Below are 16126 nucleotides of genomic sequence, written 5' to 3' on the forward strand. Positions count from 1 at the left end.
CCAAATACCATATTATAAATAGAGGGTGGTTCGATTGAAGTGACTTGATATCCTTTTTCACTTAATAATAACTTCTGGAAAGTTCTATAAATTTCTTAAATAGGTTAAAATAATATGCAACTTTATTTAAAAATTTTTTTTATAAAAAACCAAACGATTTTTTCTATTACCAAACGATAAAAAAATATGGTTTTTTTTAAAAATAAAGATGATTTAAGTTTAATTAAATATTTTACTACTCAAAGAACATTAAGAAGGTGCCAAAAGATTATTTCAGGATTTCATATAGAAACTAAGTTTCTTTAAGGACGTAGTCGGCTTATTGGCAAAAATTTATATTAATTTAGCCCTAATTATCTCACATAGACTAGACTTAGAGGTGGTGAGAATTTTTATACCTCTGACTGGACTCATTACCAATGTTCATGGGACATAATCTAATAGTATACACTTAAATTCGTTTAATTTTTTAAAATCAATTTATTAAAATTTGGTATTACATAATATAGCTGCTTTAAAAAAAATTTTTATATTACTATTACTACACATGTGTTATCTTTTTAATTTTTATACAATTAAAAAAAAAAATACTAAATAGGTCATTTATACAAAAAATGCGCTACTGCTTGTCATTCCGTAAACATTCTCGATCAAAAAATTGGGATTTAGATCAACACCATTCCTTACCTCTAACTTGTTGGAATGGTGCATTCTGTAAATGGTTGCTTCACTTTTTAATCCCAAATTTCGTATCACGATAGAGAGTTGTGATTCGGTTTTATTTTCCGGGATAAGAATGTCGACTTTAATAATTCCGGAGAAAGCAAATAGTATTCCCAAACATATCCGTAACGCGATCCCTTCATTTTCGGCGTATAATGGGGCTATGGTCCAACCTACATACTTTTTATACATTAAACCATAACCCAAAATATCGAACGGGTTTGATTCCAAGTGCGATAATATATAATCTACATTCTCCATTTCGTAGTTAGAGTTGACAATGATCGGCGGCATCATATCGTCATCACCGAGCCTTAACGCTAGCATGCCAATCATATCGTGTTTATCGAGTTTGTTTGAATCATTTGGTTCAATCTTTTCGTCATTTTCAAATAGAGATCTTAGAAATATGTTCCTACAAATTCCATGAATGCGCTCGTCGTAAGATATTATTCTTCGTAATAGTTGTTCGTTAATTAGGTGGGGAAGGAATGGAATATAGTGGATAGCACCCTTATTATCACCTTGCTTCCAATTATTACTTTTTTTGAGATCCGTGATATTTATTTCACCTATCAATTTCTGAGCTTAAAAAAAATTTTTAATCCTATTAAAACTAATTTAAAAAAAACCTGAAAAAATTGGGCAACTCATTCCCGACTTTATATTAGTCGCAATTCTACTTTCAACGGAATTGATGCCGAGCAACCTATTTTGAACATGTTTGAGTCTCTCGTCGCACAAAAGTTTAGCCACCCCCTTTCTCCTGTATTCTTTCCTGACCATGAGACTCCCTCCAAACGCGAAATCGTCGTTTAAAATAAGGCCTAAGCAAATACCTTTGGGATTGGTTAATTTTTTTCGGTAAAAATGATAATGATTAATTATGATGTGAGGAGGACCATGAAAAGAGAAGCTAAATAATGGGGGGGGGGGAATATTAAAATTAGGTAGGAGCAAATATTTTATATATTCTTATTCAAAGTATAAAGTTTCAAAACCATTTCTTTTTTTTTAATTCTCTAGACTTTACCCTTACCTATCACTGGATAATCCTAACCCTTATAATATAAAAAATTAGATAAACAGCTGATATTCTGGTATTCATTAAACACAAGGCTAAAAAAATGATTTTAAGAGTATTATATTAAGAGGGTTTAAATATGTCAATACTCACGATGTCAGGCATTATAGCTATCGGCGGATACTTTCAATTTTAAGCGATACCAGTAGCGGTAACCTACGGTAATTTTTCATATATTGTTTTTTTAGCCAACTCTTTAGAGGTTTGCAATAGGTGTATTTACCCTGTCCGTTCATGGTGTTGTTTCTGTACTTAAAATTTTTACCCCCCCCCCCTCTCACCCCTTCATTCAAGTTATAAATTTTTTTTAACCCTCCCTTTGCAAAACCTTTATACCACATATAATAGCTATGAATTTAAATTTACATAATATATAATCATATTGAATAAATATTTTAATTTAAAAAGAAAAAAAATTAATTATAACATAGGAATGGGAAAAAAAAACAAACAAATTACTACTTCCTTATTAATATCAGGTACTATTCAAATAAGGAAACCAATGACCAATCAATATCATCCTAATTATAAATTTACTACCAATATTTTGTCAAATATTTTTTCATTATCACAATTATAATCTCGTTTATTTTGTTAAAAAATTGAGTCTAACCTTGCCCAAGAAGTTGGTTGCCGACACAAAACTAGCCCCGCTAGTAATTTAATCAGAACCTACTAAGCCACAGCTGCCATTTAAAAATTGATATTTTTTTCTTCTACAAACATAAAATGATAATATCGCTTTTCAAAAGAGATCATCGGTAGAAGTTTGAGAGCTATAAAAATGGTCTCCTCAATGGAACCCTTTACCATCACAGCTCCAAATAATCATTTCAGACTCAATTAGATTACACTGATTCGTTGAGACCGAAGTATACTCATTGCTTGGAAATTCATCTTGCATAGATCATTTTACCAGATCTTTTCCCGCCAACTCCACAACGAGAGCAGAAAAGTTTAAAAAAACCAATAAATATAGCCACCTAAATAATTTATTATTATTAGTTTGGATAGTTTCAAAACCTGTGGTTCATTTGGACCTCAAGCCTTAAATTTATTCAAAACAATAATAGTAGGGAAAAAGCGAAAAAGTTTTGTTTAATCGGAGGGAGGGGGGTATATCTACAAAAATTTACCGATCCAACTGTATTCCTAAACATGTCATATAGTTCTGAGTACGAAAATCTTGATTTTGGCATTATAAATCCAAATATTTGCAAGAAATTATCGCCACTTGAAATTATAATATTACCTAATCAATCTCAGTCTCATATAAATGCTGTAATTATTTTAAATAATTTTTTTTTTCACTCTTCAATTACAAATAGAATTAAATTATTGCAAATATACCGATTATTTCGTGATTAGGCAATTCGGCTATAAAACAACCGGCCGGGTCAACGTTGAAACAGCTTTTGAAAAATTTAGCACTAGCCCTCCGGCCATCAATTTCGAATATCCATTTGGGAATATTGGCCACATCGGTTTCTCTGAAATTTCTAACAGTCACGTTATTTATATCGAAATTCATAATTCGTATGAAAAATGAGCTATATAAATATAATCATTACGAATATACGTTAATGGAAATAAAAACGAAAAATGTATTATTTTTAACACCTTTATACAATGTTTTGAATTATATATCAATTTGTATATAAAAACAAAAATAATATGTTTTTTTTAATAAACAAGGACATTTTTTTTAAAAATTAATACAATATTATATGAATCATAATCTAATATAACAAATAATGATTTTAATTTCGCAATAATGATCAAAATTTATCTGTGTAAAGTTGGAGCAATTTGAAGCCCTAATTATACTTATGCCGATGTCATTGTTCTCTTCTCTTCTCTTCTCTTCTCTTCTTTCTTCTCTTCTCTTCTCTTTCTTCTTCTCTCTTCTCTTCTCTTTCTTCTTTCTCTTCTCTTCTCTTCTCTTCTCTTCTTCTTCTTCTTCTTCTTCTCTTCTCTTCTCTTCTCTTCTCTTCTCTTCTCTTCTCTTCACTTCTTTTTTTAAAAAACGTTTAGCTTCATGATCTTGGCCAAAAAGTAAATTACTCGAGAATTTGCCCCACTGATGGAAAAAAAAGTTCAGAACTTTATTGTTAGAAATTTTGAGTCTTAGATAATAATATTTTGACGTAAAATCTTGATAGCCCCTGGGCTAAATGGTTGTTTAACAACACTACATTAATTCGTAAACATTGCAAATATTTTATAAATGACATTATTAAATTTAAATCATTCGTTGAAAGATAGTTGGTTTTTTTAAAAAAAAATAGAAAGAATATTGACAGTTTTATGATATTTGTTTGACAGAAAGATTAGATGGCAAATATAAAATCAGTATAAATATCGGTTATCGAAATCGGATAGGTTTTTAGTAAATATAGGATCAGTGACAAATTTGTGGAACGGCAGCTAATTTGATTGATCCTTTTTATCGCAAGAGACGGGTAGCCAGAGGAAGGGAAGAGCCTCCCTCCCCCCTATAGTATTTTATTTGAAATAGGTTATGATATTTAAAAAATAAGGCAAATAAACTTTAAATACCTAATAAATAATCATTTAATTTTTGTTTGCTATATTTAAAATTAAATTAAAAAATGAATCTAAGGAAAATTTAGTTGCTTTGTAAACATTTCTAAAAAAATTTAAAACTTTAACTATATGTCTTAAAAAATTTTTATTCTGTATCTAGTAGCATCAATATATAATATGCTTATAAAAAGGAATTTTCAAACAAATCAAAAGAAAGTTATCTATATTTTATTTTTCTTCTAACTTAAAACGCAGCAAAATGTGAAGGGGTTTACCGGCTAGGCTAAGAGTTAATAAATGTTGGTGTTAAATATGAATAGAAGCTCTGCGTAATATTTTCCACAATCTTCATATTTCTTGTGCCAGCCAGCCCCGGGCCTAAAGATTAAAATTATATTGGAATTTGAGTTTATATATATATATCTAAGGAAAAATTAAAAAAACTATGTTTATTAATTAGCATATTGCCGCCTTAAAATAAGCGTATATTTAACCTCCATAACCAAGTATAACATTTTATTTTATTTATTATATATATATTACAATATATATGGAATCAAAATTTGAATAATTAAATTTGGCTTAACCAATCACAAAATGCTAATTTAGGAAATCTTTAATTACCACATGATTCTGATTGACGCTTCGCTGAAACAAAATAATTATTCTAGCGTATTTCTAATATTTAATTTTCGAGTTGGGTCGGGATTCCTCTTACGACCCGACATCCGAGTCACAGAAAAAAGGACCTTAATCTCCATAACCCGAACCGCCGGGTCGGTTTTCGGGCAGCCTGTGAAGGCCTCTAGATATGGACAACAAAATATGAGATATATTCGTGAGCAGAAAAACTTTAATGAAGACATAGTTCCAAAAGGTATAATAAAATTAATATTAAATGACTCGTCCATAACCTTTGTGTACATATGACTATAAAAGAAGAATAAAAACTTGTAACACCGCTCGACTCAAATGATAGAATCCAATAGAACCAGCGAGGTTGTTAGAGAACAGTGCCCATTTATGCCGTGATGAGCATCCTCCCCTCACCCTAATTTTTTCACTTCCTATCTCGCCATAGTCTACCCATCCCTTAATGATACTTGGAAACAAATAATAACCCCCCCCCCCCCTTTGGTATTGTAGGCTGCTAATGTAGGTAGATCTGGCTCAGAATCATAGATTTATAAGCTTTGTTAGATCCACTTGAACGGCTATATCTATAAAAATAATTTTTTTTTACTTAGTATTCTCCGATTTAAAATATATTAACACCAATACTACAGTGAAAAAAAAGATTTTAATGCTCTAGTCGGGTTTGATGCCAATTTTAAATGTATATAGATCTCCTTTTGTATTTGTTATTTTTGGTTTAACATTTGGTTATAAGATACAACTAATATTAACCTTGATAAAAATATTTAATTTAATTATGCTTAGATTAAAGATGATTATAATTTGTGCCAAAATTTTCTGAAAAAGAGTTACCTTTTTTTTAAATTTAAAAAATATTTTCACATTTATTCTTCAGTATAAAACAAGATTTACACTAATACATTCAAACAAAAATATTGGACATTGAATTATGTTAATTTTGACATTTATTACATTAATTAATATGGACTAAACAGTTTTTTTTATAATCATATTTAGTTTTCTTATCTTTACTCCTATAACATATTGCTGTTACTTTCCTCTTGAGTGGATAAGATTAACTTTGCCTAATACATTGCAAAAATCCATCACCATCCCGAAGGAAAAGATATGCTATCTGGGAATCGACATAGATTTCCAGCAAAAGACCGCTAGATTCCTTTAAAAAGTCAGGGCAATATAAAAAAGTTTGTTGTAACCTCTAAATATGGTTTAAACAAGTTCCATCAATAATTTTTTATATAAAATTATTTATCGTAGTTAGTGTTGTAAAACGGCTCGTTTTGAGCCGATTTTTAAAAACGGCTAACTCAATATTTAATCCAGAAAAATATTGCATAAGCCTCGAGATTTCGATAATATATGTCTAGGATCTTTGTTCCTTCTATGAGTAAAATCTTCAGGCTTGCGTAATATTTTTCTGGAAGAAATATTGAGTTAGCCGTTTTTAAAAATCGTCTCAAAACGAGCCGTTTAACAACACTAATCCTAGTGGATATTTTTGTGTTTGCTCTATTATGTGAATTAATTGATACGATACTATGTTTATAAGTGTGTAAAAAAATTGTTAGGGGCCATCGAAATACTTTTTTCTTTGAACAACAATTATTTATCTCCAATTACATTTTTATTATTAAATAATTTAACAAAAAAGATATATATTCTGAGGGGGGGGGTTAATCTCCTTCCCTAAATATGTCTAGAATCGGGCCTGCGCTCTACCCCCCCCCCTTCCACTTCTTCTTACATTACCCAACTCCCATTCCCTATTAATTCTCCAACATTCTTATCTCGTGGCAAGATTTCCTTGAATTACGATTGAAAAATAAAATGTAAATTGTGATTAATTAACGAAAATGAATAAAATTTAAATGATGACTAAATTACTAAAGTGGCAACGATGATTCTAATTATTCAATTAAAACAAGTATGAAAATAGTTATTAATTTTTATAAATTATGCCTCAAGCAATGACATATATAATACCTAGACTGACGATTCATTCATTAAAATGCATTTTTAAGCGTCGTTAAAAGCAAATCAACTGGACCGGTCATTTTGGTAACACGTATAGTAATTATTCTCATGCTTAAAAACTACTATTTAAATTGATAACTTGTTTCCTTATTATCTCGATGATCCGGTAATTCTTTGCATCAGATATAGGAATAAATTAGGCTCTCGTTTAAAATGTTGATAACGATTAGTTTAACCAAGATGGCGTCTCCAGCTGATTTGCATTGATGTACACTTTTAATGAATGAATGTCATTGGCCTCAAGCCAAAACAAATACTATTATAATTGACAAATCGGAAAAATTAAATAATGGGTCCATTGAGCGTTTGTTCCAATTTTGGGACGCAACAATTGGATTAAAGAACTGTACACCGAGCGAACAGGTGATTTAATCGTTTATAAAATTAAAGCACAATTATATGTTTTTTATTTTTATATCCATTTCAATTTGTAATACCTTTTATTAGGATATACTATCGATGGCTCATAAATAATTATCATTTTTATAAAAATGATAATATTTATTTAATAATTCCTAAAAGATATGGTTTAACCACATAGCTTTGATGTAATTAAATTCAAAAAATTTTGGAAAAAACTGCAAAAAATTCAATTAAAATCGATTCGCAAGGTGGCGTAATTTATTTTAAAAATGATTTTTTCTTTTGATGATTCCTTTACTCAATTGCTAGATTTTTTGGGGATATCTTTTAATTGCAAAGTAGAATAAACGATATTCACAGTTTTATACAAATAGTATCACACAGACTATAGTGGGCATAGTGTCTAATAGAATTAGTATTTCTCCTGATCTAATAGAAATACTAGCCCTTATCTATGCTGTATAGCCATAGCCTAACCCTAGCACGGTCCGTGAGTTTAGTATCAGGCCTTTGCATGAACTGCGTAGTTCGGTAAAAACGAAATATAACTTATTTTTCGCAGTCCTAAGTATCCCTAAGATTTTACCGAATGCAGTGAGGTTGGTTGTTTAATAAAATTAGTATTTTTCATCATCTAATATAAACACTAATCGACACTATTGTTGCATAGCCTTTAATTTCTTTAAAATTCGCATATTTTGAGGTGAATATTTTTAATGGCTTAAAATGATATTTACTAAAAAAGATAGATGCATAGACCGTATATTTTTTCTAGAGGGCCTGGTAATAATTGAATTGTATGTTGTTATTGATAAGTTAACTCTTTTTGTGGGAAGATTAATTTATATAACAAAAATATTAGGGTTTTCTCAAAAACCCCAATCTTTATTTATAACAGTTCAGTATACAAAAAATTATAATGATTTTAAGGTTCTCAAGAAAACATTTATAAAGTTTTCGTTCGGTTCAGCTAATTGTAAAGGTACATTATGATTAAAAATTTTTATTGAAGCAACACCATGGTATAATAATTTTTATTGAAGCAAAACCATGGTATAATAATTTTAATTATTAATTAAAATTTTTGCCATCTTAAGATATTGTATATTTATAAAATAGATGAAATTAATTTATATAGGTATTGAAATAATATATAAGAATCAAAACTCATTTCTAAATATATTATTTGAACATATAACTAATATATTTTCTAATATAAGTGGATTCATATTTGTTCGTTGTGGCGATAACACAAATTTTATCCCCGAAACCTTTGAACAGAAACTTGTGTAGATTGTACAGCCGACGTTACGAGGCCTAGTCGGAATAGAACATTACCCGATAAATGATTCCACAAAAAAAAGTTAATAAAATTATTTACAATATGATACTCCATTTTGAGATATACAGTAATTCAAAGCAAGTATTTTTTTTAAACTATAAGAATAAGTTTATATAATTTTGGATATTCAAAATTTCTTTGATTACCAATATACAAAATCTGAGGATTTTTTTTATATTAATTAAATACAACTAAATCAAAAATTGGTTATTTAGATATTTTTGCATACTAAAATATAGGAAATAGGAATGCTCTAATACTATATATATCAAGCAGTTAAAGTTATTGTGGATCGATTTAAGTCATAGTGAATACATATTTCTTCTGGATATTTTATAAGCAAATATTTTGATCAAAATAACTACGAAGATAGGGTAAAATATGTAATACACCACAAGGAAAAGAATGTAAAATTATTTATTTTATTTTGGCTGTAACCGGTACAAACCGGTTTAATTTTTTTTTTTATAAAGGAACTTTTTTACTCCTTCTAAAAATAATTACATAGGTTCGGTTACGGTTCAGATATCATAAAGGTTTATAACAGTTTAACCGTTCATTCTGGTTAATTACGGGTCCCTAGTTTTTCATAACCTGAGAGTTATTGGAAAGATTTCTATAAAGAAATTTTTAAAAAGTCTGGCTCATTAATATTAAGGTCCTTAATCTCCAAGACCCGAGACGCGGGTCGGTCTTCAGGCAGGCCTTCTAAATATGGACAACAAAATATAGGATACATTCGTGAGCAGAAAAACTTTAATGAAAATATAGTTCCAAAATGTTATGATAAAATTTAGAATTAAGTGATAATGCTTATAAAAGAAGACCTTTTCCTTTTTTTTTTAAACAATTATGATTACCAATAAGGATTTTGCATTAAAAATATGCAACACGTGATTTTTGTCCAGCTATCCTTTAAGATTGTACACTCGACTTAAATGATAGAATGCTCTGGTTCTCCTTATCACCACCCCCCCCCCCCCCTCCCCCATACCTGTAGAACTTGCGATTGCGAGATCGTTATATCATCCAGTTAATATTTCGTGATCTATATCATCACCCAAATTTTTTTCACTTTCTATCTGACCATAGTCCACCCATCCTTCAATAATACTTGGAGACGAATAATTTTCCCTGGTCTTGTAGGCACTGCTAAAATTTAGCTAAATCAGGCTCAGAATCACAACTTCCTTTGCTATAATTTATTGTGCGTCTTTTAATAAAATGATAGCTTTCAATTATTACATTTTTAAATCGCATGCGCAGATCAGAATTTATAAATATAATTCTTTTAACAATCGAGATAAATTTTGTTTGTTAAATTTTCGCGAAAAATAAAAAATAAATTTTAGTAAATTTAAATTTTCTAATAATATTATAGACCCCATGGCACCCGCATCTAGTTCAAACTCCAAGAATTTGCTCTCCAATGGCGACAACGTTAAGGTGGTAGTGGAAACCGAACGGAGCCCTAAGTTGTCGATAGCGGCTAAAATATTGGGAAATTTCAACAAAGGTAATTATTCCCTTTGCGACAATCTTTACCCCATGATTCTATTGGTCCTTGGCTTAATTATCCTGTTCTACCTGATGATTGTGTGCCTTAAATTGTGCTACTACATCCGGAAATCCAGGCAGGGTCATTTATTCAAAGCGGGAAGTTCCAAGGTACAACCGCCTAGGAAACGTGTAAGGCGAAAAGTTCGCCCTGCTAATGACGGAAATTTGGAGCCTCAGAAGGCGCCCTTCAACGATATGAATTCTGCAAAGAGTGACGTTTCGGAAAACCACAAATTGTTGGGAAGTGTTAGCGAGCCTTCTATAAATGAATGAGTGAATATGTTGAATCAATTTAATTATAAATTTGGGATAGAATCATTTAGCAAATTTTAATGTTTCACCTTTTATTTTTTCAAAATAAAAAGTTATATAAGTATTTTTTTAAAGTGGTTAATGTGTTGATCATGGATCCTATAGACCTGGGTTCGAATCCAGTAACATGTTTTGTTTTTCTGAAGCCAACTTGGCGGTTTTCTGTACTTGGGGCATAACTATATAGCAGATATTCGAACACGTGATTTGAAAAAATAAATAGGTCCTATTACATTTGGTGAATTATCATTAGTCTATAGATGCTATAACCTTATAATGTTTTTTTACTGTAGTTAGAGCCTTATGGTTACTTTATTAACAAAATTATTAAGCGAAACAGATTGGGAGGAGGGGGGGGGTTAAAATATTAGTAATCAAATAATTATTTTTGCAACTTTATAATCATGTTTTTTAAATTAAAAAAAATAAAAAGATTTTCCTGGAAATATATTCCAGCATGTGTTAGAATATCTTTAATACACTATTGAACTTAATATAATTTATATTCGTTTTTCCATACATTTTCGATATAAATTGTAAACGATCTCAAGCATAAGATATTCAAAACGATTTGACAAACTTCTCCTTAGATTCGTCCACTTTTTTGATTGGCTTATTTAATAGACGGTAAATTTAGATTATATCTTAAAATATTGTTAAATGGTTATACTTAGAATTATATGATGATGTATTAAATAAATACATAAATAGAATATATACTTGCATATAAATTCGTATTAAAATTATAAATTTTTATAAATAATGATATCATCCGTTTTGACCGAGAAGGCCCTGAATGTATTTCTGGTAAAATCAGACATTTTAGCATTTTAAAAAAAAAGAGCTTAGAAAATTATTTAAAGTTGAAAAAGATAACACATTGTAGTAACATAGATGATATTTACCATAGTTGTCGAAGTATCTAGGTAAATGTCGTCTAGATATCTGTTTTTGATACTTTTTCAGATACATTTTGATATAATTTTATTTTAAAGCATTTTTTTTTATCTTAAGAATAAAGATATTTGAATGCGCATTACGAGTATATCGGAAATTCAATATTTTTATTAACCTTATTGTTGGGAACTTGTTTCATATTTATTTATTTACGATTTCATCGAGTATGTAGCGGACTGCCACCATGATATTTTCAGAGAGTTCAGGGTAATTTTTAGCAGAGGAATAATATAGAATCAGGTCAATTTTATCAAAGAATCTTGATATAATTGAGCCTAATGATGATAAACACTATTTCATAATGTAAATATATCTGGATACAGCCTCTTCACGGCAATTGAGCAGATTTGATAGTATCTGCTAGTAATGTAATAAATTCAAGAACCAAGTTTATTTTATTAAAGAATCAAATTTATTTTTCACTGAAAAAAAACAAATAAAATTCGTTTATTTTATATAATAAAATATTTAATATAAATTATCACCGAAGGTAACAAAAATGATCTTTTGAAATAAATTGTAACTTGTATAATGTCATTAACAATTAGAATTTGTATAGTTCAATATCATTAACAAAAAAAAAGAAAAAAAATTTAAAATTTGAAGGTCATTATCAAAACAACAAAAAAAACTAATAGTTTATAAGAAAATTAAAAAAAAAAAATTCAAACGACTTCTTAACAGTTGTTTAAAGGGAGAAGATTTGAAGTAGAGGGTATTGATTGATCATTTATAATACCATTTAGTAGTAGAGAGAGGGGGTTCATTTAGGCTAAACATATTTATAGTAGGATTGTTTTGATTATTATATGTACTTTTAGAGATGAGCTCCTTCTTAAATGATGTAAAGGGATTTTAAGTAGTTTGAAAGCTTTATAACAATCATTAACATTAAATAAATTTAGTACTTCAGTAGCTCTTTTTTTTCTAGAAAAGCTTTTTTATCATTTCTTAATCTATGCTTTGGTTTTTCATGTAATGACCATTTCCAATTAGATTAGCAATAAGATTTTTTGATTCCAGCAGCATCCAGTCTGGGTATTTGTTTAGTTGGTATGCAGCTGATTTGGTGCAAATCTCAGAAGTATTTTTTACAAAGATTATCGATGTTTAAATAAGTTTGTAAATTATTTGTTTAAATATGATTTTTGACTGACATTATGCAACTTTTCTTTTATTTTGATCATTTAGAGTTTTAATATCAAGTTTTATTTCCATATGACAATTTTATGATCTGAATTTAGACTTATATTCAAATTTAAGAATGTCGAATTTAGTTTTATTTAGCCTAGTAAGTTTTATAATTACAATATCCTTTGTTTTTATATATTGGAAGCCAGCTTAGGGCTTCATAAGCCAAATTTTATTCATGACAATATTGAATAAAATAGGTGATAGAACACATCCTTGTTTAACTCCTTTTCGTACCATAAAGGAAGGAGATTGGAGGTTCTCCGCTTTAAAGGTAGACATCAGCGAGCCATATTGGTTTCTAAGGATTTGTAAAAATTTTATTACAACATAATATATTAATTAATAATTAAAAAACGTGTTTTGGGAATGTAAGTTTATGTAAATAAAGAGATTTTTTTTAAAAAAAATAAGATAAAATAAATAAAGTGATATTTTTAAATTAGAAAAAAATTTTTTGTTTTCAATATTATTTATTTTGATAATGAAACAAATAAAAAAATTGTGGTTAAAATAAATAAATGGTGGTTAAAAATAGTTGAAATATTTATACATTTTTTTTTAATATGCGTTTTAATTTGTATTTTTAAATGTGGCCAAATTAAAATTAAAGTTGATTATTATTTGGTTAATAATAAATGTTAATACAAAAGGTCATTATAATAAAAGATAAAAAATCGGTAACGCGAAAGAAATTGTAAAGGACATATGTATTTTTATTTCTTTGTTAACATGTATGTACGTTATTATAAAAATTGTATATTATGATAAGAATTCTGTATATAGATATAAAATAAAATTTGATTTTAAATTAAAGAAGAGATCTCCCGTTGCCTTCCATTAAAATAATATGGTGGCAGCGTCGTTCTAAAGAGCCAAATACATGATTATTTTTTTACCTTCGTCCAAATATTCTATCAGATTTATAAAGAACATACCATATATACATCAAACAAATTTCGTTCACGTATTTTATTATGATGAATTAGAAGATATGCAAAAAGCTTACAACTTAATAAATGATCAACAAGCTGAAGATGATGACGGAAACAAATTTATTATAGAGGCTAAAAGATATGAGAAATTATAATCATTGTAGAATGATTATTGTATATTATAACTATTAAATAAAGGTAATAATAAAATATTTTATAAATTTATCATGAAAAAATCATTATCAAATGTAAGGTTTATAATTTATGTTTAAACAGTTTTAAAATAAAATTATTTTTCAGATTATGTTAGAGTTGGCAGAGTATAGTAGGTTTTTTAGTATCTAATAGAATTAGTATTATTACTTATCTTTGCTACATAGCCCTACTAACCCTAGCACTGTCCATGAGTTTAGTATCAAGCCTTAGCCTGAACTCCGTAATCCGATAAAAACGAGCAGAAATTTATGGCTGCTTCGCGAGTTCTAAGTATCTCTAAGATTTTACCGAATGCAGTGAGGTTGGTGCTTAAAAAAAATTAGTAATTTTCATCATCTATTATAATCACTAACCCGCATCTTTGTTGCATAGCCTTTAGTTACCATTAACGAGGTTCACGAGCTTGGTAACAGTCATTAACCTGAAACCCTATAGTTTATCTGCATAATAGAAATAATCTTGCCCGGATCTCAAAGTTATCGAGAGATTCTAACAAATATTGTGATATATCCTCACCACTATGAGGATATGTTTAGCTGAATTAAATCTAGAAGACAACTTTCCATATTCCACTTTTTAATAAATATAGTGGCATGTAATTAAGCAAAAAGACTATAAGCTGATAGATGTCCACATATCAGTTGTGATCGCCAATGTACTTTTAACATTTTTTAAATTTTTAATGAGTTGAAATTTTATATATTTTTTCAATGTATTTGCAAGCTGTTTGTCTAGTCCAGATTTTATAATACTTGAATATGAAGGAAATTTTTTTTTTCTGAACTCCTTACTATCCATAGCTTTGAAAGGAATATTGTACCTTTATAATAAATCTCAAAAATGATTTGTTACGCTATACATAGCTTTGAAAGGAATATTGTTCCTTTATAATAAATCTCAAATAATTTGTTACGTTTCCTTCAGGTAATAATCTATGAATGCCTACTAAGTTTTTTGGTATATCCTCTCTCCTTTTTCCAATTAACTCTGAATGATTTCTTCTAATGTGATTTTTTAAATTGGCTATAAAAATTAATATATCTCATAATTTTATTTGTTATATACTTGTTGCAGGTGTGAACGCTAAAATATCTATTACACATTTTACATATTCGGCGATTTTTGTTGCGGCTTAATTCCAGCATGCTCTTTATATTAAAAGAAATAGTATTTATCTATCGATGTATTAACTGAGGAATCAGATATTACTGATATCTGACTCATAATGATGTCTTGATCTTGATCATCCATAAGATCTTGGTTGTCAAGGTCATTACACACACATTTATAATTACAAAAAATTGTTACATAATTCTACCTCCGAGTCAAGGTTCATGTTATCTAGTAGAGGGTTGCTATTATCTTCATCGCTATCTAGGTACTACATTTTAATATGAAGAGATGTGAAATAAGTTATAAAATGGAAAAATGATTTATTTTTAAAATATATTTTCATATAAAATAATTTTAAATATGATTGTGTAAAAAAAATAAATATAATTATTATTAAAATATAAGAAATATTTAAAAATTATTAGGTAACCCCCCCCCCCCCCCCCTTATCTCAATTCTTAGAGTTTGTTGTTTAAATAAAGGAAGTTTTGATAAGATGATAATATTTTATTAAATTAGTAAATAGCAGAGTAACGACTTATAAAATATTATCAAGAATTAAAATTTTATTAAATAATAGACATTTTGCAAATATTTGATTAAATTTTAATATTTATAATTATAATATTTTCAGATTCTTTTAATTCAATAAATTTTATTTTATATTAAATATTTTTATAAAAATATTAAATTTATCATTTATGGCATTTTAATATTGTAAAATAATAAAAAAATATAAAATCCTAGGTAGTAGATTCAAAGAAAATCATTTTTATATTAAATATATATAATATAAAAGTTAATTTTTTCTGCAAATATATAAATTTATAAAATATAAAATCCTTGATTTAAATAATAGTTGTTGAGATCATAATTTCAAAAGTAAAAAAATATATTTTAAATGATATCATTAAGTTTCTATCTATGTATATGTTAGCGTTAATATGTTATTTTTTTCAACTTTACATCATTTTTTGCGCGCGTTTTTTAAAAATTTAAATTGATTTTACCGGAAATGTATTGTAGCATGTTTAGAATACCAATCTTATAATTGTAGGTAAACAACCCATTTGAGTCATATATAAAATCTAC

General features: G+C 28.2%; 1 protein-coding gene across 1 annotated transcript; it reads right to left on the reverse strand.

The window, feature by feature from the left end:
- Nucleotides 1-550: 550 nt before the first annotated feature.
- On the reverse strand, nt 551-3382 carry LOC135931986 (uncharacterized). Its single transcript, XM_065469305.1, has 3 exons — nt 3158-3382; nt 1356-1562; nt 551-1310 (listed from the first exon to the last, which is right to left on the reverse strand). The coding sequence occupies exons 1-3, from the start codon at nt 3336-3338 to the stop codon at nt 604-606; spliced, it is 1095 nt and encodes a 364-aa protein (XP_065325377.1). The 5' UTR covers nt 3339-3382; the 3' UTR covers nt 551-603.
- Nucleotides 3383-16126: the final 12744 nt, after the last annotated feature.

This window comes from Gordionus sp. m RMFG-2023, chromosome 1 (genome assembly GCF_954871325.1).
Source record: "Gordionus sp. m RMFG-2023 chromosome 1, tfGorSpeb1-WG-v2, whole genome shotgun sequence".
NCBI classification, from domain to species: domain Eukaryota; kingdom Metazoa; phylum Nematomorpha; class Gordioida; order Chordodea; family Parachordodidae; genus Gordionus; species Gordionus sp. m RMFG-2023.

Coding starts and splice junctions, on each gene's coding strand:
- LOC135931986 (XM_065469305.1), bottom strand. CDS start 3,338: ATGAATTTCGATATAAATAACGTGACTGTTAGAAATTTCAGAGAAACC. Junction 1,563..3,157: donor GCCTAATCACGAAATAATCG/GTATATTTGCAA, acceptor CCAATCCCAAAG/GTATTTGCTTAGGCCTTATT. Junction 1,311..1,355: donor GAGTTGCCCAATTTTTTCAG/GTTTTTTTTAAA, acceptor ATTTTTTTTAAG/CTCAGAAATTGATAGGTGAA.